Source organism: Gorilla gorilla, chromosome 21 (genome assembly GCF_029281585.2).
Source record: "Gorilla gorilla gorilla isolate KB3781 chromosome 21, NHGRI_mGorGor1-v2.1_pri, whole genome shotgun sequence".
In the NCBI taxonomy this organism is placed as follows: domain Eukaryota; kingdom Metazoa; phylum Chordata; class Mammalia; order Primates; family Hominidae; genus Gorilla; species Gorilla gorilla.
Window position 1 is genome coordinate 57,526,135 of NC_073245.2, and position 24,910 is coordinate 57,551,044.

At 52.3% G+C, this 24,910-nt stretch overlaps 2 protein-coding genes across 5 annotated transcripts; one reads left to right on the forward strand and one right to left on the reverse strand.

Annotated features, from left to right (window-relative positions):
- On the reverse strand, window positions 1–18,923 carry MATN4 (matrilin 4). 2 transcript variants are annotated; one of them, XM_055373054.2, is made up of 11 exons: window positions 18,084–18,923; window positions 14,728–15,237; window positions 12,073–12,179; window positions 10,791–11,360; window positions 7,885–8,007; window positions 7,666–7,788; window positions 7,451–7,573; window positions 4,739–5,152; window positions 4,487–4,639; window positions 459–566; window positions 1–376 (listed from the first exon to the last, which is right to left on the reverse strand). In XM_055373054.2, the coding sequence occupies exons 3-11, from the start codon at window positions 12,143–12,145 to the stop codon at window positions 318–320; spliced, it is 1,746 nt and encodes a 581-aa protein (XP_055229029.1). In that variant the 5' UTR covers window positions 12,146–12,179; window positions 14,728–15,237; window positions 18,084–18,923; the 3' UTR covers window positions 1–317. The 2 variants fall into 2 exon arrangements, with proteins under 2 accessions (XP_055229029.1, XP_018872361.1); XM_019016816.4 differs by lacking the exon at window positions 7,885–8,007.
- RBPJL (recombination signal binding protein for immunoglobulin kappa J region like) lies at window positions 13,394–24,391 on the forward strand. Of its 3 annotated transcripts, none has more exons than XM_063702510.1 (12): window positions 13,394–13,498; window positions 14,696–14,804; window positions 16,113–16,238; window positions 18,138–18,208; window positions 18,388–18,503; window positions 18,770–18,944; window positions 20,055–20,192; window positions 20,622–20,731; window positions 21,000–21,152; window positions 22,755–22,910; window positions 23,045–23,158; window positions 23,254–24,391. In XM_063702510.1, exons 1-12 carry the CDS (start codon window positions 13,477–13,479, stop codon window positions 23,377–23,379), a joined length of 1,416 nt encoding a protein of 471 aa, XP_063558580.1. In that variant the 5' UTR covers window positions 13,394–13,476; the 3' UTR covers window positions 23,380–24,391. The 3 variants fall into 3 exon arrangements, with proteins under 3 accessions (XP_063558580.1, XP_063558578.1, XP_063558579.1); XM_063702508.1 differs by having other exon boundaries at window positions 23,045–23,148; XM_063702509.1 differs by having other exon boundaries at window positions 23,045–23,148; window positions 23,257–24,391.
- The last annotated feature ends 519 nt before the right edge of the window (window positions 24,392–24,910 follow it).

Genomic DNA, 24,910 nt, shown 5'->3' on the forward strand with positions numbered 1-24,910 from the left:
TGGAAATCAGTTTTTTTTATTTTTTTAAGAACACAAACAAGAAATCCAACAAAGAACTGAGCGCAGCACGCGGCGAGGGCGTGCCGGTCTAGCACGTGCCCCTTCCCTCACCACCCGCTATCCCCCTGACGCCGCAGTCCGCCTAATGGTCCGGGCGAGGCCAACTCAGCTCAATGCCGGAAGCCCGCCAGCGCCTCCGCCCCGACAGCCCAAGCCGGACGGGCCCAGGTTCTGCCTGGCCCCGGCGCACCGATGGCGCGCAAGGGGCACCGTCCGTGGTGCCGCGCCCCAGCCCGGGTCTGGGCCGTCCGTGGCCCTCACTTCTGGTTGGCCAGCTGGTTCTCCAGATCCTCCAGGCGCGCCGTCAGCTGGGCCAGTGAGCGGTTAAGGAGGCCGTTGGGGTTCGCCGAGGTCCCTTCACTTTCCCTCCAGCCCGCGCCACCAGCCCCAAAGGATATGGTTCAGCGTCAGGCTCTCGAGCGCCCCCAGCGTGCGGCCCTGGAACTCCACGAGGCTTTCGCATTCGCATGGGCTCCGAAGCTCTGTCCCTGCGCTGATGCCCTCCTCTGCAAGCCGGACACAGAGGGTCAGGGGGAAGAGAAATTGCGCTAGCTTTGGCCCTCTGATTTCCCTGCACTGGGCCTATGGTTGAGCATATGGGCTTTGGATTTAGAGAGACCTGGGCTGAGTCCCAAGCTAAGTAGCTGTGAGATACTGAAAAACTCACTAACCTTTCTAAGCTCAGTTTCCTCATCTATAAAATGGATATAATGAAAGAGTGTACGCATTAGTGGCTTCGAGGATTCATTCACCTGTGTACGTGTGTGTGCGTGTGTGTGTGTGCTCACGCACAACTTACAAGACTGTTTCTCAAACCTTAATGCTCATTGGAATCATCAGGAGAGCTTGTTAAAATATAGATTCTGATTCAGAATGGAGAAGGAGCTCAGAAGGTACATTTCTAATAAGCTCCCAAATGATGCTGATGCTCCTGGTCTGTGGACCACACTTTGTGTAGCACTCTCCAAATAAAATTTTATGCAATGATGAAAGTGTTCTACATCTGCCCTGTCCAAAGCAGTAGCTACAAGCCACATGTGGCTGTTTAACACTTCAAATATGACTGGTGCTACTAAAGGACTAAAATGTATTTTATTTTAATCAATTGTAATTAAATAGGTACTGCCTACCTTTTTGAAAAAGCACGGATCTAGAACACTGCCTGGTTCAAGTAAATACTTTACAGCAGAGGTCCCCAATTCCCAGGCCATGGACCAGTACCAGCACATTACATGGACCAGTACCAGCCCATGGCCTGTTAGGAACTGGGCCACACAGCAGGAGGTGAGCAGCCAGCATGCAAGGGAGCTTCATCTGTATTTATAGCCGCTCCTCATTGCTCCTATTACAACCTGAGCTCCTTTCCTGTCAGATCAGTGGCATTGTTAGATTCTCATGGGAGCACAAACCCTATTGTAAACTGTGCATGTGAGGGATCTAGGTTGCAGGCTTCTTATGAAAATCTAATGCCTGATGATCTGTCACTGTCTCCCATCACCCACAGTTGGCACCATCTAGCTGCAGGAAAACAAGCTGAGGGCTCCCACTGATTATACATTATGGTGAGTTGTATAATTATTTCATTGTATATTACAATGTAATAATAGAAATAAAGTGCACAATAAATGTAATGTGCTTGAATCATCCCAAAACCATCCTCCCCACCACCATCATGGAAATATTGTCTTCCATAAAACCACTGCCTGGTGCCAAAACGGTTGGGAACCACTGCTTTATAGTGTATTTCAACTAGACCAGTGATTCTCAAAGTGTGGTCCTTGGACCAGCAGCATCAGCATCGTGTAGGAATTTATCAAAAATGCTAATTATCAGACAACACCCCAGACTTGCTGAATTAGAAAATCTAGAGTTGAAGCCCAGCAATTTGTGTTTGTTTTTGTTTTGTTTTTTGAGCTCTGTCGCCCAGGCTGGAGTGCAGTGGCGCAATCTTGGCTCACTGCAACCTCTGCCTCCTGGGTTCAAGTGATTCTCCTGCCTCAGCCTCCCGAGTAGCTGGGATTACAGGCATGTGCCACCATGCCCTGCTAATTTTTTGTATTTTTAGTAGAGACGGGGTTTCACTGTGTTAGCCAGGATGGTCTTGATCCCCTGACCTTGTGATCTGCCCACCTCGGCCTCCCAAAGTACTGGGATTACAGCCATGAGCCATCATGCCCAGCCGCAATTTGTGTTTTTAAAGGTCCACCAGGTGATTCTGGTGTGACCTAATCTTAAGGAACCACTGATCCTGATCCAACTCTATCTCCCCACACATCAACATCTTGGGGGTTGGGCGGGAGGCCTTACAATTAAAACTGGCACGTTTTTTCTTAGCAGTACATAAAATAGTGGTGAATCTTAAAATGAATGGTATCTTAGATTCACTGAAATTCTATAAGCATGTGCCATTGTTAAGATTACAGGGATGCCAGGCGCTGTGGCTCACACCTGTAATCCCAGCACTTTGGGAGGCCGAGGCGGGTGGATCACGAGGTCAGGAGATCAAGACCATCCTGGCTAACACGGTGAAACCCCATCTCTACTAAAACTACAAAAAATTAGCCGGGCATGGTGGCACGCGCCTGTTGTCCCAGCTACTCGAGAGGCTGAGGCAGGAGAATCGCTTGAACCTGGCAGGCAGAGGTTGCAGTAAGCCGAGAGCACACCACTGCACTCCAGCCTAGATGACAGAGCGAGACTCCGTCTCAAAAAAAAAAAAAAAAAAAAAAAAAAAAAGATTACAGGGAATGACATAGAAAAAAAAATGCTACAACAAAAGTACCTTAGGAAAAAAAAGAAAAAGGATTACAGGTGGTGAAATAATAAGCACAATGCCTGCCATTTAACCTTTGAAAACACTGCCGTAATGATTTAAAAGTTGTCTCTTCATCTTAGTCTTATATGTACTATGAACAAACTGCTGGAATCCAGCAAAGACCCCTAACTTCACAGATTTGTTTCTCTAAACAAAGGGTTGCAGACAGGGAACAGTCATAACACCAATTGGTAAAGAGCTTCAACCACAAAACCCAGACTTCTCTTAGAACTCTAGAACTAGAGGTAACCTTGGGCAGCCAGTGCCTCTCCTGTTACAGAAGAGAAAAGTTAAGGTAGGTGTGGGGGTAAGTGACTCGTCCAAAGTCACACTGCAGGGCCCATAAGAGTCACACAGGAAGAGCTCTGAAAGAGCCCCTAATCTGAAAGAGCCACAATAATTAGAATTAGCTGAGAGCGGGGAGGGAAGGAGAGTTGGGGGAAGGACTGTATGTGTATATTTGTATATGTATGTACATGCATGTGCGTGTGCATGCACACACAAACACATATATTATATAATATAGTATATATAGTATATTATATATACTTTTTTTGAGACAGGGTCTCACTCTGTCACCAGGCTGGAGTGCAGTGGTGCAATCTCGGCTCACTGCAACCTCCACCTCCCAGTTTCAAGCAATTCTCCTGCCTCAGTGCCCACCACCTTGCCCGGCTAATTTTTGTATTTTTTGGTAAAGACAGGGTTTCACCATGTTGCCAAGGATGGTCTCGAACTCCTGATCTCAAGTGATCCACCCGCCTCGGCCTCCCAGAGTGCTGGGATTACAGGTGTGAGCCACTGCGCCCAGCCCCGCTACATATATTAAAAAAAAAAAAAAAAAAAAAAGACAAATTCTCCAGACCCAGACCAGCCCTACTTAGTCTGTTTCTGGAGCTGGAGTCTGATAAACTGGAAGAAGAGTCACATCTTAAGCCTGGGCTAGTGTCTAAAGTCTCTAGGGTAAAAGTTACCCTGGAGACATTCCCTATATCACCTAGAGCACAGTACACTGCACGCGATTCAAGAGTCCCCTTCTCCTTCACAGGTAGAGTCAGTCTCTTTTTCCTCAGCTGAGCACCAGATGATGAAGTAGAGGGATTGCACTTATGAGGTATGTTGTCCCCATTAAAAAGAAAAAAAAGTCTTTGCATACTTAAAATATATTCAGTCCTGCCACTTTGCCAAGTTCATAAGGTTGAATTCTGACAAGTTTAGGGATATATACCGTGGCTCCACTTACAAATGCTGTCTGGTGTGCCTTCAAAAAAATTTCCCAAATTATTCTGAACCTCCACTGATTTGGGGGACAGGTAGCCTAGTCTAGGATTTCTTAGACTTAAATATGCTTACAAATCACCTGAGAATCTTGTCGAAGTGCAAATTCTGATTCATTCGGTCTGGAGAGCACCAGAAATGTTTCAGTTCTAAGAAGCTATCGGGTGACCGCCCTGCCGCTGGCCTGCAGACCACATTTGGAGTAGCAAAGCTCTGTCTAGTGAGCCCAACCTCTGGCTATAACTACAAAGGGGGCAGGGAGTGAATAGGAAGGGGAGATATCAGAGGACTGGCAATGAGAGAGAGGAGGAGCCCCGAGAGAGATGCGCTCACCTGGACAGATGCTGCCTCTGAGGTTCTCCAGCAGGTGCGTCATGGTGCCGAAGTCTGGGGCGTAGGACACGTGCAGTTCCGCTGGCTCCGAGGCGATCTCGCGCAGCTCCGCCTCCACCGCCTTGCCCACGCCCACGGCGTACATGACGATGCCTGCAAGGCCGGGGTCTCAGAGGGTGCCCCAGGCCTCGGGAAAGCTGCCTTCCAGCGTCTGACCCAACCCCAGCCCACTGTGTCCCATGCCAACCCCACCTTCCTCCTTGGCGCGCGCTGCCCACACCGAGATGTCATCCTGGGAGCGGCCATCCGTGAAGACCAGACCAACACGAGGCACGTTAAGGGCACGGGGCCGTGCACCCTGTGCCTCGGAGAAGCTGTGCTCCACCATGTGCCGCAACGCCAGCCCTGTCATGGTGCCGCGTTCCATGTACTCCACGGCCAGGACCGCCTGCTTCACCTCGGCTGCGGTGCCATAGCGACCCAGAGGGAACTCGGTGCGCACGCGGCTCGAGAACTGCACCAGCCCCACGCGCGTGCCCTCGGGGGACACATCTAGGAAGTCCACAATCTGGTTCACGAAGCGCTTCACTAGCTCGAAGTTTTGTGGACGCACGCTTTTGGAGCCATCAACCAGCAGAACAAGGTCCACGTGGCCTTCCCGGCACCCTGCACAGCCAGAAAAGCTTGAATTGAGGGACCAGATTCTGGACTGGCAGCAGCTCTCTATCCATCTAGTCGTTCATTCGCAAATATTTATTATATAACAGACAACATTTCCTGAGTCCTTCCTGTGCCAGGCAGTGTGCTAAATAATAATAATTATCACCATCATCATCACCATCACCATCATCATCACCATCATCGCCCTTGACATTTATTCAGTGCTTAGAACAAACCACCCTGCTAAAAGCATCTTTTTTTAACAACAATCATAGTAATGACCACAATAACTACCATTTATCGATCATCTACTATGTATCAGGCACACTTCTAAGCACTCTACCAGTATTAACAATAATAATAAGAAAAACATTATTTACCGACAGCTTACCATGTTCTAGGTACTGGGTGAAGTGCTTATATATATTCTCAATCCTCCCAATAAGCTTGAATATTGTCCCCATTTTCTATGACCTGAGGTTCTGATGGATAAAGTGATTGCCCCAGATTTCATAGCTAGTACTGACTGAGCCAAGACATGAAGCCAGGTCCATCTGACTCCAAAACCCATGCTCCTGAATGACTCTACAATGTCACCTCCCCTATTCTGAGCCAGGAAAGTTGCTAGGCCCAAAATGTGGTGTGTGTTGGCGTGGGGAGGTTTTCAAAGGTTTTGAAAGAATTAAAACATAATCCTGATCCATGAGGACAGAGCGGAGCAAGTCAGACATGCTATATGCTCTGGTCAAGGAAAGTGCTAGAAGAGAAGATCATGCAGGGACCCCAAGGTAGGAATAGTGTATTCTTCCTGGAGTTGTTAAGGAAGGCTGCATGGAGATGATGGCATTCTATCTGATCTTTGTTATGAACTGAATGAGTGTGTTTCCCAAAATTCATTTATTGAAACCCTACGCCTTTATGTGATAGTCTTGGGAGGTGAGATCTTTGGAGGTTAATTAGGATTAGATGAGGACATGAGGGTACAGCGCTTATGAGTAAAATTACTGTCCTTACAAGAGTCTGAAGAGGTCAGGCATGGTGGCTCCCAGCACTTTGCGAGGCTGAGGCGGGCAGATCACTTGAGGTTAGGAGTTCAAGACCAGCCTGGCTGAGATGGCAAAACCCCATCTCCACTAAAAATACAAAAATTAGCCAAGCATGGTGGGGCACACCTGTAGTCTCAGCTACTCCAGAGGCTGTAACAGGAGAATCAGTTGAGCCCCAGAGGCAGAGGTTGCAGTGAGCCGACATGGCGCCACTGCACTCCAGCCCGAGAAACACAAGGAGACTTAGTCTCAAAAAAAAAAAAAAAAAAAGAGTCTGAAGAGGGCTTGCTTCCTGTCTTCGCCATGTGAGGACACAGCAAGAAAATTGGTGTGTGTGTGTGTGTGTGTGTGTAGGGGTGTGTGTGTGTGTGTTGGCGTGGGGAGGCTTTGAAAGGTGTGCCATCTAAGAATCAGAAAACAGGCCTTCATTAGACACCATATCTGCTGGCACCTTGGTCTTGGACTCCTCAGCCCCCAGAATTGGGAAAAATAAATGTCTACTCTATGGTACTTTGATATAGCAGCCTGAATGAACTAAGACAGTCTTGAAAGATCAGTAGGAGTTTGCCAAGGCAGTAAGGGACAGTCTAGAAGGTGAGATGCAGCACATGCAGAGGCTTGGGATCTGGGGAGATCCTGACACATCCAGGGAGGGGCAGGCCAGTAAGACTGAAATGTTCAAGTGTGGCAGGAGATGGGCAGATGGAGTTGGCTGAAGCTAGATCGTGATGACCTAAGGCAGTGGTTTCAAAATTTTTTATCACAGCCCACAGTAAAAATAATAATAATGACAATACATCATGAGACATTTCACATAGAACTAAAATTTCAGAAATAATACAACTCTTTCTACAGGCAGTAAACTCTATATTGTCTTCCACTCTTTTTTTTTTTAATGTTGGTTGTAACCCAGTAATTTGATTTCATTATTCATTAATGTGGTTCTGCTCACCATTTGAAATACTTAGGGGTAAGTCATTTGATCTTTCTTCTGTAGTCATTGGTGAGCCACAGAAGGCTTGTGCACAAAGGAGGAATGTGATCAAATATGTATTTTTAAATTAACATCGACAGCAGAGTAGAGGATTGTGGGAAAGAGATGGAGGCAGGGAATGGCATACCCTCCAATGTCACCCCCACAACACACACAGACATTCACACTACAGCCTAGGGGCCACAGCAATGGCAAAGTCAAGGACACTCCGAATGTGGGCAATGGGGCAGAAGCCAACAGAACACCCTCCCGCCCATCACTCACGGTTGCAGCTCTTGCCATCTGCCTGAAGTTGCCGCCCCTCGGGGCACAGGCAGTGGTAGGAGAGGCCCTCGCTCACACACTGGAACTCACAGCCATGGTCCACGCCATTGCAAAGGTCCCGGACTGAAAGGAGAGACAGGTCAGGATGAGTCAGGATGGACCCCACCAGCTAAGATCTCTTACCCCTCCCACAAATGTAGGAGAGCCCTCCTCACCCTGACAGCTCCTCCCATCAGGCTGCAAGTCATGGCCCTCTCTGCAGTGGCACCGTGGCCCACCAGGGGTGCTAACACACTCATGCTGACAGCTATGGTTCCCAAAGCTGCAGTAGTCAATGGCTGGCAGGAGGGAAGAAACAGCAAGATGTTGCCTCTGATTGGAGCCCTCGGAGGCCACAGTCCAGGGTGTGGTGGGAGGGTGGGGGTGTTGCTCACCCCTGCAGCTCCTCTGGTCCTGCTGGAGTACAAAGCCAACTTGGCAGCGACAGAAATAGGAGCCTGGGGAATTGACGCAGTGGTGCTCACATCCATGGGTCCCTTCAGCACACAGATCAATGGCTGAGGAAGAAATGGGGTCAGTCTATGCCCAGGACTGCCCTTCTCAGCTCTGGTAGCACAACCACCTGAGGAAATTTTAAAGAATACCTACGCCTGGGCCCCAACCCCAAAAATCCTGACCTAATTAGTCAGGGCCCCTGTCCTCAAGATGCTCTCTGACTTACAGAGGACAGGTTTGGCCACTTTACCTATTTGAGCCTCCATTTTTCTATTTGCAAAATGGGAATATAATGGAAGAGAGTGATTGCTATTCACAGCTTCCTTCCGTGGAAGATGGGGAACTATTGCCCTGTTGAGCATCTTGATGGTCTGGATAGGCAAAGATGGCCAAGAGCTGGACTGGAGAGAAGATAATTACCCTGTATAAAAAAGTGAGTATTTGGGGTTCCTGGAAAGGAGATGAGAGTGGAGAGAGGAAAAAAAAAAAAAAAGAACAAGAGAGCCAGTATGAAGATGAGTAACTCTGTGGGTTGATGTTGCCCATGAAAAATCCCTTGTACTAGGCTGACTGAGGACTTTCAGAAGCAAAGCTGTCTAATATTCAATTATAATGAGTTTTTCGTGTGTATGTGCACGCACTATGAGTTACTTAGCACATACACGCTTGTGTATGCCCCTGCATACACAAGTGTGTAAACCAACAAAGAGGTTGATTAACATGCATGGAACAAGAACAGCATGTTTAGGATTGAGAAATGAGAGAGGATCCATAAATCAAATGAATTTAGCAGAGGCTCACAGCAAGAGGTGACCACCAGAATGTAAGCACTTGGGGGATTTCCAGAGGTCTTGGAGAGGGATTTGAATGTTAAACAGTCATCAAATCAGAGTTCAAGCCAACTTTTAGTTTCTAGAAACAAGAAGACCCCAGCTGACATCTGGGTTATTGGGATTACATGATTTCTTTTTCCAGGTTGTTGTGAGGCTGAGAGATAATAACATGTGTAATGCTCCTAGCACAATGTCTAATACTAACTTGGTACTCAGTAAAAAACTGAATTGAATAAGCGAGGTATTCTATGCCATAGCTTTTCAGAAGACAAAAATGAAGAAGCAGCTCACACCTGTAATCCCAGCACTTTGAGAGGCCGAGGCGGGAGGATCTCTTGAGCCCAGGAGTGTGAGACCAGCCTGGGCAACATAGCAAGGCCCTATCTCTTAAAAAGAGAGAGTCTTGAAAGATTTGCGAAGGCAGAGGGGAGTGTCAAGGGCAGCTCGGGTGAGCAGCACACAAAGAGCTGAGGTGCAGAGTCAAGAATGGGCGGCAAGAGGGGGGACACCCACCTAATTGAAGACCCCCCAACAGTATCTAAGAAGAGAAACTGTAAGGATGTTCCTGTAAGAAGACAGAAATGGCCAGGCGCAGTGGCTCACGCCTGTAATCCCAGCACTTTGGGAGGCCAAGGCGGGCAGATCACTCGAGGTCAGGAGTTCGAGACCAGCCTAGCCAACATGGTGAAACCCCATCTCTACTAAAAATACAAAAAATAGCTGGGTGTGGTGGCCGGCACCTGTAATCCCAGCTACTTGGGAGGCTGAGGCACAAGAATCACTTGAACCCGGGAGGCGGAGGTTGCAGTGAGCCAAGATCGCACCATTGCACTCCAGCTTGGGCAATAGAGCAAGACTCTGTCTCAAAAAAAAAAAAAAAAAAACAGAGAGAGAGAAAAGAAAAGAAAAAGAAAACAGAAACAAGTTTGGGAGGTTGATTGGAGACTGGCCTGAAGACAGGGAGAAAGAGGGCAGAAAGCACACTGAACTGCAGGCTCCCACCAGGGACTTATGTGACCCCAGGCAATACCTTTCTTTCTTAGGCCTGTAAAGTGATGGAGGTGTGCTTTTACTGCCAAAGGCCCTTCCAGACTCATTGGTCTGATGTTGGGGCAATGGAGAGCCAAAGAAGGTTCAGGAGCAGTGAGACTGCAGGACAGGGATAGCTGTCATCCAAACAGCTCTTGTTATCTGCTGCTAGCTTGTAGCCCAGGTTGCAGGTGCAGTGGAACATGGCCCAGGCATTGACACATTGGTGCTGGCAACCATGTCCCCCCTCAGCACACTGGTCCTTCCCTGAGGACACACAGGACTAGAATCAGTGGGGAACAGATGGGCAGAAGCCTCCAACAAGAGAGAGCTGGATGGGGATGGGGTCAGAGGCAGGCATCACCCTCAAATGGCTTTCAGAAGGAAATCACTAATTTGAGAAGGGCCGTACCAAGTGAGAGGGCTTAGGGAAAGAATAAGGCTTAAGGAGCCCCTGTGAGTAGGCTCAGAAGAGGAGACACTCAATTAGACACGTCAGTGGGCTGGGACAGGACTACACAGGGGCAGGAGTGGGTAGGGAGGTGGAGAGGTGCTAAGTCGAGGTGGGCGGAATAAACTCAAAACGTCACTGGAACAGATCTTGCAGCATTTGTGGGAGGAGCTAAGATGATAATGGGAGAAGTCATCCCCATGTGGGAGGGCCACGACTCTTTGGAGCAGCCGATCCCTCTTAGCTTTGAGAATCACTGGTTCCGTGTGTGCAGGGGGGTGGTGCTGGAATTTGACATTAAGCCTGTGGTAAGCTGTGGCGGGTAGGGCAAGAAACTATAGGCTGCTCCTTGTTGATGGAGGCTGAGCAGAAGTGGTCAGAGGTGAAATCTGACACAGCCTGCGGTAGGTCAGGGCAACTCTACCTGGAAATCGCGGGGCCACCCCATGGGATGGGATTTACTGTGGTGGGAAAGGAATCCAAGCATTTGGATTGAGAGTTCGAGCTTCACTCCAGCGCCCTCCTAACTCACCACACAGCCGGCTCTGGAACTGCAGGCCGAACTCCTGGATGAGGTCGAAGGACTCTACGAGGAAGACGTGCTCGTCTAGCGGGGGCGATGCCATGGCGCGCAGGGAGCCCACGTCCGCGCGCTGCACCCCCACCGCGTAAATTTCAATGCCGCGGGCGCGCGCCTGTGCCGCCACCTCGGCCACGCGGTCCTGGGGCCGCCCGTCTGTCACGATGACGGCGACACGCGGCACGCGCTCCTCTGGCGGTCGCGCGCCCTCGGCCACGCTGAAGGCCACGTTCATGGCGTACTGGATTGCCAGTCCCGTCATGGTGCCTTGCGCCAGAGGCACCAGGTCGCGGATGGCGCGCTCCATGTCCTCGCGGCGAGAGAACGCGCGGAGAGGGAAGACGCTCTGCACTTGACTCGAATACTGGATCACGCCAACGCGCGTGGCGTTGGGACCCACGTTCAGGCCTCGGAGGAGGCCCATGAGGAACTGCCGCACGGTCTCGAACTCGAAAGGGCGCACGCTGCGGGAGCTGTCAATCACGAACACCAGATCCAGGGGCCCAGTGTGACACCTGGGACCTGCGGGGAGATCAGGGAGGACTCTCCTAGGTCAGCAAAGCCTCACCTCCGAGGAGACCCCCTAGGAAACCCAGGGGAAATGCCGCTATGCCGACACAACAGCGCCCAGCACAGCAAACGCAGATTAGACAGATGCACTCGCCCGGCATGTGCCTAGCACCTGGGCTAGGAGATTTCACAAATTCCCTCATCTTACAGATCTGAGGGCTATTCTGAGGCGGTATTACCCATTGACGAGGGGGCAAGGAAGCGTCGCAAACTCAAAGCCTGCAGGGACCAGGCAGGGAACATGGATGAACTGGTTGGGTTAGGACGCTGGAGACCCAAAGAGCCCCTATCACTCCTAAATTGGGCAGGCAGCTGCATCCAAATGAGGCCATGCCCCTGCGAATTGGATGTCAGCAGATCCCTGGTTTTTCAAGAGAAGTACTAAGCAGGGATTTTTATGTAAAATTTCCTGGTTTTTTTCCATGTTTTCAAATAATTTTTCCAAATTAAACACCCCATGGGCAGTTCTGCATGCGCCCAAAACTAAGCCACATCCTACAGATGAAGAAACTGAGGCCCAGAAAGGTGAAGTGGGGAACTTAAACCCAGTCCCATATGTCCCAAAGCCCTTGCTTCCCTCTCCCCAGCAGGAGGAGCTGGCTGCAGAGGGAGGACCTGCTTCCGCTCCCCTCCTCCCACTGGTGAGGGCTGGGCCCCAGTTCACCTGTCAACTGGAGCTGGGTTTCCCAGGGCTGAAGAAGGAGCAGCAACACGGGCCAGCAAAGAAGGCCTCTCATGGCGCTTGGGGACAGAGAATGGAGGTGTCAGAGCCTGGAGGGAGGAAGGAAAATAGAAAAGCAACAGTATTTACAGAGCTCTTATTCTGGGTGATAGGCACTTGGAGGGGGAAGACAGTTACAGGTTTATTTTACTAATCTCTCTATTTTTGTGTATGTTTGAAATGTTTCAGAATTTAAAAATTCTCATCACAGTGGGATTGCTGGGAAACACAAGAGATTCTTTTTTTTTAGATAGAGTCTTGCTCTGTCGTCCCAGCTGGAGTGCAGTGGCATGATCTCGGCTCACTGCAACCTCTGCCTCCCAGGTTCAAGCGATTCTCCTGCCTCAGCCTCCCGAGTAGCTGGGATTACAGGCTCCTGCCACCACACCTGGCTAATGTTTTGTATTTTTAGTAGAGAGCGGGTTTTGCCATGTTGGTCAGGCTGGTCTCAAACTCCTGACCTCAGGTGATCCTCCCACCTCGGCCTCCCAAAATGCTGGGATTACAGGCGTGAGCCACCGCGCTTGGCCCACAAGAGAATGGTAAATAAGAATAGATACATAGATACAAATATGCAAAATTTAAACAGAAAAAAACAGGTCTTTCTTAAATGTCAGGCACAGTGTTAAATGCTCTTCACGCATTGTGGCATTTAATCCTCTCTGCAATTGTAAGACTAAGGCTGTGATTGTCCCCCATCATACAGACAATGAAATTGAGGCTCAGAAAAGTCAAGCGCTGGTACCCAAAGTCATTCGGCCAAAAAGTGGCTGCGGCAGGATAGAATCCCACGCCTGCTAGTTTCTGTGAGCCAGCCTGGGCGTTTGGTGCCTCTCCTCCTGCCAGGCGAACCTTTGCAGACAGAAGCCCTTTCCCACCTCGGCCCACTCCCCTACGCACACAGGCTTCTGTGTGGCTGTCTTTGCAACTCGCCAAACCCCCAGACCCCTCCACACACACAAACACAGACATGCACTGCCCAACCGCAGGCGGCAGGGAGGGGCTGCGCCCTGTTGCGGGGCTGAGCGTGGTGGCGTGGCAGCGAGTGGACCAAAACCCACTGCGCACGAGAACGCGCGGCTTGGCGCCTGTTTCCCGCCTGCTCTCAGGAGCGACCGCCAGGGGGCGCCCGAGATGGCAGGGGGCGTGGGAAGCCCACATCTGCCCAGCAGGTGCGCCCACCCCGAGCAAACAGGGGGCCGGGGCCCGGGGCCTTGGAGATAAGGCCTGGACAGGATATAACCCGCGCAAGAGCCGAGGAGCAGGGGTGTGCAGGGTTCCAGCGACAGCAGCACTGGACTCGTCCAGAGGGCGGCGGGTGAGCGGCTGGGGCCCCGTGGAGCCACCATGGACCCCGCAAGGGCAGCAGGTGAGCGCTTACCCTCCCGAGGCCCCGGAGACGCCCCGTGAGAACTACGAAGGACCACCCCCCCACCCCCTCCCCACTATACGAATAGGAAAACTAAGCCCCAAGGAGGCAGCCCGCCGAACTGCAAAAGCAGGATTAGAACCTAGGGCTCCTGGTTCCCCTTCTCTCTCTTAAGGCCCCCTGGCGCCTAGAATTCACTAAACCTCATTTCCTTCCAGCTCCTACCCCACCGCCGCGCCCCATGCTGAAGCTGTGTTAGCCATTTTTCTGTTGCTGTTTCTTGGCAGAGAGGGCCAGCTGCCCCTAACCCAACAGCAGCTCCGCCCCCGCCCCCCAATTCCTTGAATGCGCCTATTCTGAGCGAGGCCAGTGCCTGCTTCTCACTCCAGGCGACCTTCTCGTCCCGGATTCTTCTCCCCTTTCCCCTCCCAGGCCTGGTAGAAGAACATAAATCCTCTGGCAGGGCCCGTCGTGGGAGGGTGACCAAGCAAGATGTGGCAGCGCTGGTGGAAGTGGGAGGGCGGGGAACCCTTGTCAAGCTTGGGCCACAGGCAAAGCCAACATCCCTGGGCAGCATGATGGCTAAGGCACAAGGGGCCTCTGCCACCTCCCATACTTTCCTACCCGGAGACGCCTCTGGGCCCCTAAATCTTGGTTAAGGTTCCCCTCATCCCATTCTTGGTCTGAGCCAACTTCTCACCTGGCACCCTGCCTCCACCCCAGGAATCCTAGAAAGTCAAAATAGCAAATGCCTCAAAGTTCATCACCTTTCCAAACCCCTCATTCTACAAAGAAAGGAACTAGGTCCAGAGAGGGTAGTGTCTTGCTAAAGGGTACATGGCGATGTCGTGGCAGGACTGATACTAGAACCTGGGATTCCTCTGAGGAGTTAATCCTTGCATTAAAAAAGAAAGATTCAGAGATGCCCTGAGGTGAGGCTGAGGGAGTGGAGCAGCAAGGGAGGAGAGGCCTGTAAATAATTTCTCAAAAGTCCCTTAGGGACATTTCAGGGGGTTCCTGGAGGGATGAGAGTAGAAAAGGGATGACCCTATTTTGATGGCTTTGATGGTGGGGGCTCGATTTGGAAAGGACCCTGCAGAAGTGGGGAAGGGCACTGCAAATCAGATAGGGCACCCTAGGCAGTGCCTCTGCTAAAATACAGTCGCCTGATCTGGCTTGATGCCTACTCCCCTGCAGACCCCTCAGTGCCTCCCAATCCTTTGACTCACCTGAGCCTGCAGGACAGATCAGAGATGCAGCTGCAGAGCGAAGCCGACAGGCGGAGCCTCCCGGGCACTTGGACCAGGTAACGGCGGCGTGGCAGCGTGCCCTAGATGGGGACTGCCAGGCAGCTGGAGCACACAGAGGCAGCAGCCGCATTTAACCCAGGGCTGGCGGGTGGGGAGGGGAAGCGCAGGCTGCAACCCCTCCCACTGGCAGGGAGGGATCCCCCCTTCCTCCTGAGGCGGGGCAAACCCAGCACCCCCTGCTCCTACCACACTTGGAGCTGCAGACAGGGCTAGCTGCGGGCCAGGCTGGAATTCGGCTACAGCGGGAGACTGGGGAGACCGGGGCAGCCACACTCCACAGCCGGAATTCATTGGAAGCTTAGAAGGCACTTCCCTGAGGAGAGCCCCAAGGGGTGGAGCGGTCCTGGCTGTGGCTGCTGCCTGTCTGGCCTGGCTTTCGAGGGTGCGGTCTTACGCTGTCCCCTCCAGGAGTGAGGAGAGACTCCGGTCCTGCCAAGAGGAATAAGGGCTCAGAAGGACAGCCTCAGTTTTCATGGCTCTCCTTGGGCCTCAACCTGCTAACCCCCCAAATCTCTCCCACCTCCCCTCCTCTACTTGCTCCCTGCAATTGCTCGGGCCCACCCACCCACACCGCTCAGGACCCCCAGGTTAAGAAGCCACCAGACCTCTAGGCTCTAACCTGGCTCACTCTGCAGGACCAATGTCATCTGCCTTGACTCCTGTAATCAAGGGTAGGAAAGCCCACACAGCAACAGGCCACTTCTCATGGGAGAAAGGGAAGAATATGGCTTTGGCCCCAGAAAGGCTCAGATTCCCCCAGGCCATCCCCCATCCTGAGGACAAGGTTTTGGGCCCTTTTCTGTTTGCAGGCAGGAGGCTAGAGAGCGCTCCAGGCCAGGAGCCCAGGAAAGGCTCCCCCTTCCCCTCACCCCCCACCCTGCCTTCCCCAGGGTGGGGAAGCTTCATCTCTACCAATTCCATCAGCCCTAAAATACTCTTCTCCATCCCAAGGCCAGTATAAGTGCAGCCTTTGTGTCATAGCCACGTGTCCCTATGGCCCTGGGCTCCAATGGGCATGATGCCAGACCCACAGAGTGGAACCTGGGTGGTCCCATGGGCTCCATGCAGGCTTCATTGAGCACCTTGCAGCCTAAATATTTAGCCTACAATTTGCAGCCAAGTCTCCTCCTTACCTAATGCTTCCTCTTCCTGACCCCACAGGGGCAGGATATAGAGCAGCCCCACCCTCCCACTCACTCTAACCCCCTGCTCACTTCATTTTACTCAACCTGAGTGCTTGGACCCTGTGCCACCTTGACCCTTCTCCCTCCTGTGGCTGGTCGACCTGCCTGCCCTACTCCCAGGTCATCCCCAGAGCACACCACCATTCTGAGGGGAGGCGTGCGCAGGTGCCTGCAGCAACGGTGTGAACAGACTGTGCGGATCCTGCATGCCAAGGTGGCCCAGAAATCGTACGGAAATGAGAAGCGGTAGGTGCCTCCACAGCCCCTCCCAGGTCTCTGCAACTGTCAGCCCTATGCACCTCCTCCATCCACCCATTGGGCCTCTTTTAGACGCAGAGCAGGCCTCAGGGCTGAGATCTCAGCTACTGGTCCACCAGGGCCTTGACCCTCAGCCACCATTAGCCCCCACTTTGGTCTATAGTTCTACTGCAGGAGATTCCCTGTGAATCTCCTGTCTCCATTCATTCACTCATTCTCCCATTGATTCACTTATTCATTCATTCAACAACTACTTACTGAGTGTTTGTCATGTATGCACCAGGCTCTGTGGGTACTGCTGGGCACTGGGCATACAGCTGAACAGGACAGAAACAGCCCCTGCTCTGTAGCCCACACTCTCACTCAAGTGTGGAAGAGACAGACAGTAAACTCCCCACAAATCAGGAAACAAGATACTTGCAGATTATGATGAGCACTAGAAGGAAAACTGAACGAGGCCATTTGACGGAAGCTGAAGGCAGGGGGGACATTAGCTAGAAATGTCAAGGAGGTTGAGACCTTTTGGGAGGTAACATTGGAACTGAAACTTGAATGCTGAAATGGAGCCAGACAGGAGAATATCTGGGGAAAGCGTGCTACAATTAGAAGGAACAGAAAGGCCGGGCGCGGTGGCTCACACCTGTAATCCCAGCACTTTGGGAGGCTGAGGCGGGCGGATCACCTGAGGTCAGGAGTTCGAGACCAGCCTGGCCAATACGGTGAAACCTCCTCTCTACCAAAAAATACAAAATTAGCTGGGCATGGTGGCGGGCACCTGTAATCCCAGCTGCTCAGGAGGCTGAGGCAGGATAATTGGTTGAACCTGGGAGGCGGAGGTTGCAGTGAGCCGAGATCATGCCACTGCACTCCAGCCTGGCGACAGAGCAAGACTCAGTCTCAAAAAAAAAAAAAGGGCAACAGAAAATGGGAAGACCTTGAGGCTGTACCAATTAGGCCCGTTTGAGGTACAAAAGAAATGACAGTGGCTGAAATCAGAGGGAGGAGTTGTAGGAAACAAGTCAGAGAGGTAAGCAGGGGTCAGATCTCAGGAGGACTTTGAATTTTAAACCAGTGGAGGATTTTAAGGAGTTAACATGATTTGACTCATGTTTTTAACAAAACACTCTGGCCAGCCTGGTGGCTCATGCCTGTAATCCCAGCACTTTGGCAGACCCAGGTGGGCAGATTGCTTGAGCCCAGAAGTTCCAGACCTGCATGGGCAACATGACAAAACCATGTCTGTACAAAAAATACAAAAATTAGATGGGTGTGGTGGCTTGTGTCTGTAGTCTCACCTACTCAGGAGGCTGAGGTGGGAGGATCAGTTGGGGAGGCAGAGGTTGCAGTGAGCCCAGACAGCCGAGATCAAGTTACTGCATTCCAGCCTGGGCAATAGAGCAAGACCCTGCCTCAAAAAAAAAAAAAAGAAAGAAAGAAAAAGAAAGAAAAAGAAAGAAACAGGAAGGAAGGAATGAAAGAAAAAAAGAAAGAGAGAGGAAGGAAGGAAGGAGCACTCTGGCTGCTGTGCGAAATGGGGAGGAGATAGAAACAGAACTTTCTGGAAATAGGCCAGTTTGAAGGCTGATGCTGTGGTCCAGGCAAAAAGTAATGGCGGCTGGGATGAAGGGCGAGGTGGTAAGAAGCCAGTGGATTCTGGATATATTATATTTTGAAGGTGGAGTGGACAGGACCTTCTGATGAGTTGAATGAGGGGTGTAAAAACAATACGGTTTGGCTATGAATGGGGTTTACAGTCGTGAAAAAGCGTTGGGGGGAGCGGGAGGAGGAAACGAAGGTTCTGCTGGGTTTATGCTACTAACTTGCCGTGCTTACAGGAGAGCCAAGTGGAGATGGATGCACGAATCCAACACTCACTTATCTCCGCAGGTTCTTCTGCCCCCCGCCCTGTGTCTACCTCTCGGGGCCTGGCTGGAGGGTGAAGCCAGGGCAGGATCAAGGTGAGGGCGGACTCAAGGGCTGCTGGCCGCCTGCTCTGTAGGGAGGACCACGAGATTGGGCCCGAGAGGGGGCGGTTCGCAGGCGCAGTCTCCCCGCGCCCTCTGGCGGCGAGCGCTAAGCTTGCCTGGCACCTGCGTCCTCCCGAGTCCTTGCAGAGCCAGTTCGCGTCCCTTTCCAGCTCACCAGGCGGGGGAAACGGGGCCCACGGTCTGCGGTTACATGGGACTGGACAGCGCGTCCGGCAGCGCCGCTGAGACGCAGAAGCTGAATTTCGAGCAGCAGCCGGACTCCAGGGTGAGAGCGCACGGGAAGGGGTCCGATTCCTGCTCCCATCCCTGCCTCTCGTGGGAAATGAGGGCTCCTTTACTCCCCTCCAAAAGCCAAGAGATAGGTGGGGAGACCGGGAGGCCGGGGTCCTGCCTTAAGGCCGAGCCTGAAAGCCTGGATGGTGGAGCTTCTGGTCACCTCCGACGGGGCGGACGTCCGATATCTGGGAGAGGTTGGTTCATCCGACGGGGGAGGGCTGGGATGAGATGGCCCTGTACCTGTGAGCCCCCTAGGAATTCGGCTGCGCCAAGACCCTGTACATCTCAGATGCAGACAAGAGGAAGCACTTTCGGCTGGTGCTGCGGCTGGTGCTGCGCGGGGGCCGGGAGCTGGGTACCTTCCACAGCCGCCTTATCAAGGTCATCTCGAAGCCCTCGCAGAAGAAGCAGTCGCTGAAAAACACCGATCGTGAGCAGGGCGGGGCCTGACCGCGGGCCCGGGCGGGGAGGTGCAACCAAGCCCAGAACGGCTAAATTGGGGCGCGGAGGTGAGGGTAGGCTGGGCTATAGGGGTCAGAGTGGAAAAGGTGGAGTAGGAGCCGAGAGGGGAAGGAGTCTGGATGAGTGGGTGCGGCCCAGGCCTGGGGATGAGAAGAGTTGAAGGATGAAAAGCAGAGAGGAAAGGGACAGATACCAAACTCCAGGTTGGGAGTTGGGGTCCCAGAGCAGACAAAAGTTGAACTAGGCAGGAGTTGAACTAGGGACAGACTAAAAGTGACATAGGCGGGGCACGGTGGCTCATGCCTGTAATCCCAACAATTTGGGAGGCCAAGGTGGGCGGATCAGTTGATCCCAGAAGTTCAAGACTAGCTAGGGCAACATGGCGAAATCTTGTGTCTACCAAAAAAAAAAAAAAAGAAAAGAAAAATTAGCCTGGCATGGTGGCCTGCACCTGTTGTCCCCGCTACTTGGGAGGCTGAGATCAGAAGATCACTTGAACCCAAGAGGTCGAGGCTGCAGTGAGCTGTGATAGCACCACGGCAGTCCAGCCTGGGTGACAGGGTGAGATGCTATCTCAAAAAAAAAAAAAAAAGTTTTACTTTTGTTTGTTGAACTGAAAGATGTCCAGGCAGCAAAGGAGCAGGCAAAGGTTCCAAAGCAGGACTGCAGCAGGTCCTGGAAAAACAGCTGTGAACTGGGAATGCCCAGTGTATCTAGGCCTGTGGGCACATTAGCCAGGCCGGCACAGGGACAGAAGATTGGAAACTGTCTGGAAAGTCCAAGGGACCAAGCCAGGACAGGGCACTGACAGCACCAACTAACCTTAACCCTCACCCTGACCCCCTCCCTCGCCCTAACCCTCACCCTAATCCTAATCCTTACCCTCACCCTCACTGTAACCCTCACCCTAATCCTAACCCTCACCCTCACCCTAACCCCAACCCTAACCCTAACCCTCACCCTAACCCTAACCCCTAATCCTAACCCTAACCCTATCCCCTCACCCTAACCCTGACCCTCACCCTCACCCTAACCCTGACCCTCACCCTCACCCTAACCCTCACCCTCACCCTCACAGTGTGCATATCCTCCGGCTCAAAGGTCTCCCTCTTCAACCGCCTGCGCTCTCAGACGGTCTCCACACGCTACCTCTCTGTGGAGGATGGGGCCTTTGTGGCCAGTGCACGACAGTGGGCTGCCTTCACGCTCCACCTGGGTAATGACATCTGCAGGCCCTGGCGCTGAGCACTTCACATGCATTAGCTTATTTAACCTCCACCACAACTCCTTAAGGAAGGTAAACTCTGCCCCATGTGATTAAGGCTCAGAAACACAAAAAGACTTGACTACAGTCCCAGTGAGCTGGTGACTGTTCCAAGCTATTCTGACTCCCTTATCCATGCCCTTTCCCCTTATATCAACTAAGCTGCCTGCCCCCAACCCCTGCCCTCAGGGCAGACATTTGTGAGGATGGCCTCAAATGGCCTCTCCAGAATTAGAACCTTCAGTCGGCTCCCCTGAGTACCAACCCTTCCCGCAGGGCACATGTGTGATGTGAGGAAGAGCCAGAGGCAACAAGGCAGGGTTTAAGGCAGAAGCTTGGGGGCCGCTGAAAACCTTGTCCCTTGCTTTTTTTGACCCCCAGCTGATGGGCACTCTGCCCAAGGAGACTTCCCACCGCGAGAGGGCTACGTTCGCTATGGCTCCCTGGTGCAGCTCGTCTGCACGGTCACCGGCATCACACTACCTCCCATGGTATAGGAAGGGAGGGCATGCCTGGAGGGGTCCCCTGAGATCCATGCAGAGAATGTGGCACACACGGGCAGGGCTGGAGAGTGAGGCCCCAAGGCATGGAGACACCTGTTCTCACCCAGTGTCGCGCAGGACCAGACAGAAGTCAAAGGGCAGGGGGAATCTGCTAGTGCCTGTGTGACTATTGGAGTAGCAGACAGCCGGCTAGGAGGGCAGCCTCTGGACGCCCGGGCTCCTTGCCACCACTGTTCTTACCATCCTTCCATTGCAGATCATCCGTAAAGTAGCAAAACAGTGTGCGCTCCTTGATGTGGATGAGCCCATCTCCCAGCTGCACAAGTGTGCATTCCAGTTTCCAGGCAGTCCCCCAGGAGGGGGTGGCACCTACTTATGCCTTGCCACAGAGAAGGTGGTGCAATTTCAGGTAAGAAGCAGAGAATACCAGCACCAAGTGTCCTGGAAAGGGAGAATGCAGAGAACCACAGAATGTAAGATCATCACCCTCACCATGGTTGCTACTTCCTGAGCAGCCTCCCATGGAACATTAAAATCATAGACTCCCAGGACAGAATCATAGGATGTAGAAAAATAGTAATAAGTAATAGTATGAAGCAATATTCCTTCCCAAAGAATTTTAGAGTCATAAAATATTGGGATATAGCCAGGTGCGGTGGCTCATGCCTGTAATCCCAGCACTTTGGGAGGCTGAGGTGGGCAGAACACCTGAGGTCAGGAGTTCGAGACTAGACTGGCCAACATGGTGAAATCCCATCTCTACTAAAAATACAAAAATTAGCTGGGCATGGCAGTGGGTGCCTGTAATCTCAGCTACTCAGGAGGCTGAGGCAGGAGAATTGCTTGAACCTGAGAGGTAGAGGTTGCAGTGAGCCAGGATCACACCATTGCACTCCAGCCTGGGTGACAAGAGCGAGACTCCATCTCAAAAAAAGTAAGTAAATAAATTGGGATATAAAATTGTAGGATGTAAATAAGAATCATGATAGGTAATAGAGAGCAGAGAATTAATGAGCAAAGACTATTCGAAGCACAGATAAAGACAGAATGTGGGAAATTATAGAATGTGGAAAATAATAATTATCATTAAGCAGTAGTACTCCCAAAAGAATATTATCATAGAATGTTAGGAGATAGAATTATAATATGTGGAAAATAGCAAGTATTATTCCTTCCCAAGAATATTCCTTCCCAAAGAATATTAAAATTGTAGATTATTAGAGCATAGAATTGCACAATGTTAAAAAAAAAAAATTCTGGAATCCCAAGAAAAAAGACCCTTAGAAATCAGCTATCCCAGGCCGGGCCAATGGCTCACGCCTGTAGTCCCAACACTTTGGGAGGCTGAGGCAGGAGGATCACGAGGCCAGGAGTTTGAGACCAGCCTGGCCAACATGGTGAAACCCTGTCTCTACTAAAAATACAAAAAAATTATTTGGGCGTGGTGGCCGGCACCTGTAATCCCAGCTACCCGGGCGCCTGAGGCAGGAGAATCATTTGAACCCGGGAGGCGGAGGTTGCAGTGAGCCAAGATCAGGCCATTGCACTCCAGCCTGGGTGACAGAGTGAGATTCAGTCTCAAAAAAAAAAAAAGGAAGAAAGGAAGGAAGAAGAGAGAGAGAGAGAGAAAGAAAAAGAAAGAAAAGAAAGAGAGAAAAAAAGAAAAAGAGAAAGGGAAAGAAAGAAAAGGAAGGAAGGAAAGAAAGAGAAAGAAAGAAAGGAAAAAGAGAAAGGGAAAGAAAAAGAAAAAGAAGGAAGGAAGGAAAATAAAGAAAAAAGAAAGAAAGAAAGAAGGAAGGAAGAAAGAAGAAATCAGCTAGCTCAACAAGCTTTCTTAACGCTAAGTGAGAGAATTTAAGGGCACTGTCCAAGCTGAGGGGACAAGTGAACCCCAGAGCCTAGGATTAGTATCCAGTTCGGTCTAATGCAGAAGCCCACGCGCCATGCTGGCTCCCTACGCTGGTGGCCACCATGAGAAGCCTCGGCCTCGTCCCCTTGGGTCTCCTCCCAGGCCTCTCCCTGCCCCAAGGAGGCGAACAGGGCTCTGCTTAACGACAGCTCTTGCTGGACCATCATCGGCACCGAGTCGGTGGAATTTTCCTTCAGCACCAGCCTGGCGTGTACCCTGGAGCCGGTCACTCCGGTGCCTCTCATCAGCACCCTAGAGGTGAAGCCGGGCGCTAGGGGCGTTGGGCAGGGGGACCCTGCCTGCACTGGGCAGTGGGGGTACTAGTGAGTGGCGGGCAGCGGGTTCCCGCCCTACTTGGTTCTCTCACCTCACCCGGTCCCACCCTCCCCCAGCTGAGCGGCGGGGGCGACGTGGCCACGCTGGAGCTCCACGGAGAGAACTTCCACGCGGGGCTCAAGGTGTGGTTTGGGGACGTGGAGGCAGAAACCATGTACAGGTACGGGGTGGTGAGGCAGCCTCCCTTGGGCCCCGGGGAGCACGGGAAGGGGGTGCACGCGTCGTCGGAGTCGCCGCAGCCCTCACCCTGGTGCTCCACCCCCAGGAGCCCGCGGTCCCTGGTGTGCGTGGTGCCGGACGTGGCGGCCTTCTGCAGCGACTGGCGCTGGCTGCGCGCTCCCATCACAATCCCCATGAGCTTGGTGCGCGCCGACGGGCTCTTCTACCCTAGTGCCTTCTCCTTCACCTACACCCCGGAATACAGCGCGCGGCCGGGTCACCCCGGCGTCCCCGAGCCCGCCACCGACGCCGACGCGCTCCTGGAGAGCATCCATCAGGAGTTCACGCGCACCAACTTCCACCTCTTCATCCAGACTTAGGCGCGCCCGGTAGGCCCGGCTGCCCACCGTGGAGGGCTGCGCCCGCGCCAGGCGCGGGGACGTGTTTCTGGGTTCTAGGCCCTGCTTCCTTGCCCCTTTGCTGCAGAAGGGCAGCTGAAGGCTCACCCTAGAAACCGGGCCTGGTGGGTCTTACCCGGCTCACTCCCTCCCTTGTCCTTACACATACAGGAAGACAAGACCTGAGTGGTGCTGTCTTTGTGTCCGTCGTGTATGGCTCTCCCTGTCTTCATTTCTTCTCACTCTGTCTCTAAACCTCTCTCTCTCTCCCTTCCCCCTCAGTACTTAGTCTACAGACCTATGTGCGTGTCCCTATGCTTCTGTCCTTTTCTCTCTTCAGCTCTCCCTGCCTCTCACACACAATTTCACATGCCCCGAGGAGCCAAGTTTGGGACATTTACCCTCCAGGCATCTGTGTCCCCTCTTGAAGAGAAAACACACAGCTTCACACATCCAGGCATAGGGGGCAAGCTCTTGGGGCATCAGGACCCTGGAGCACCAGGTCCTTCCTGGAATATTAGATCCACCTGGAGCACCGGGTCTCTCTAAGTCTCACCTGGGGCATTGGGTCCCACCTGGGGCACCAGTTCCCACCTAGAGCACTGTGTCCTGCCCTAGAGCACAAAGACCTGCTCCTCCCGAGACTCTCTCTGACTGCAGCCAGGCATAGTACCCTTGCCTGTGTTTGCTCCCTGGTCCACAGGTTTGGTGGCTGGGCAGGTGCCCGGACAGTGATGAGGCCTTGCCGCCTTAACTGTCCCCCTAGTCACTTCTCCCACAGGCCCAGCAGGACGCAGTCCTGAGGATCAGGGATTCTACAGCTGCATTAAAATCAATCCTATCCAAGGCAGAGTTTGGTCTGTATGAGCCACCTCCCCAAGTGTGCCTCCCCCAACCCTCGCACCAACACACAAAAGAGGGGACCTGCACAGAAAGAAAAGAACCTCAAGTCTGATGGAGCAGAGAGCCTACCTGTTGGACGTTTTCTAGAGGAGGAACAGGGTGCAGAGGCAGCTGGCATCCTGAGTCCCTGTCCCTGCCCTGGGGATGTTACCCTACTAGCTAGCTCTCCATCCCAAGCAAGGGTGCACCCCAGGCCCAGAGGTGACCACAGGACCCTTTCAAAACAAAGCTTTCCCAGGATAGCCCTGGGCAGAACTCCTGGGATTGACTGCGCAATAATGTAGTTGAGAGGGGGGCCTCTCTGCATGGGGCTGATGGACAGAATCACAATCTATTCCTCACCAGCCTACCCACCCTAGGTACCATTCTACCTAGTCTGTGCTTTATAGGGAAGGAAAAAAAAAACAGGCAGAACACTGGCTTGGGCTATTGGAATCAAGGACACAGATAAGTATCATGGGT

Excerpts from the sequence above, each read along its gene's own strand:
- MATN4 (XM_055373054.2), bottom strand. The coding sequence starts at position 12,145 with ATGAGAGGCCTTCTTTGCTGGCCCGTGTTGCTGCTCCTTCTTCAGCCC. Across the intron at positions 7,789-7,884 it reads GGACCAGAGGAGCTGCAGGG|CCATTGACTACTGCAGCTTT; the intron begins GTGAGCAACACC and ends CCCTCCTGCCAG. Across the intron at positions 567-4,486 it reads CAGAGGCAGCATCTGTCCAG|AGGAGGGCATCAGCGCAGGG; the intron begins GTGAGCGCATCT and ends TCCGGCTTGCAG.
- RBPJL (XM_063702508.1), top strand. The coding sequence starts at position 13,477 with ATGGACCCCGCAAGGGCAGCAG. Across the intron at positions 18,504-18,769 it reads AGCAGCAGCCGGACTCCAGG|GAATTCGGCTGCGCCAAGAC; the intron begins GTGAGAGCGCAC and ends TGAGCCCCCTAG. Across the intron at positions 22,911-23,044 it reads CTCTCATCAGCACCCTAGAG|CTGAGCGGCGGGGGCGACGT; the intron begins GTGAAGCCGGGC and ends ACCCTCCCCCAG.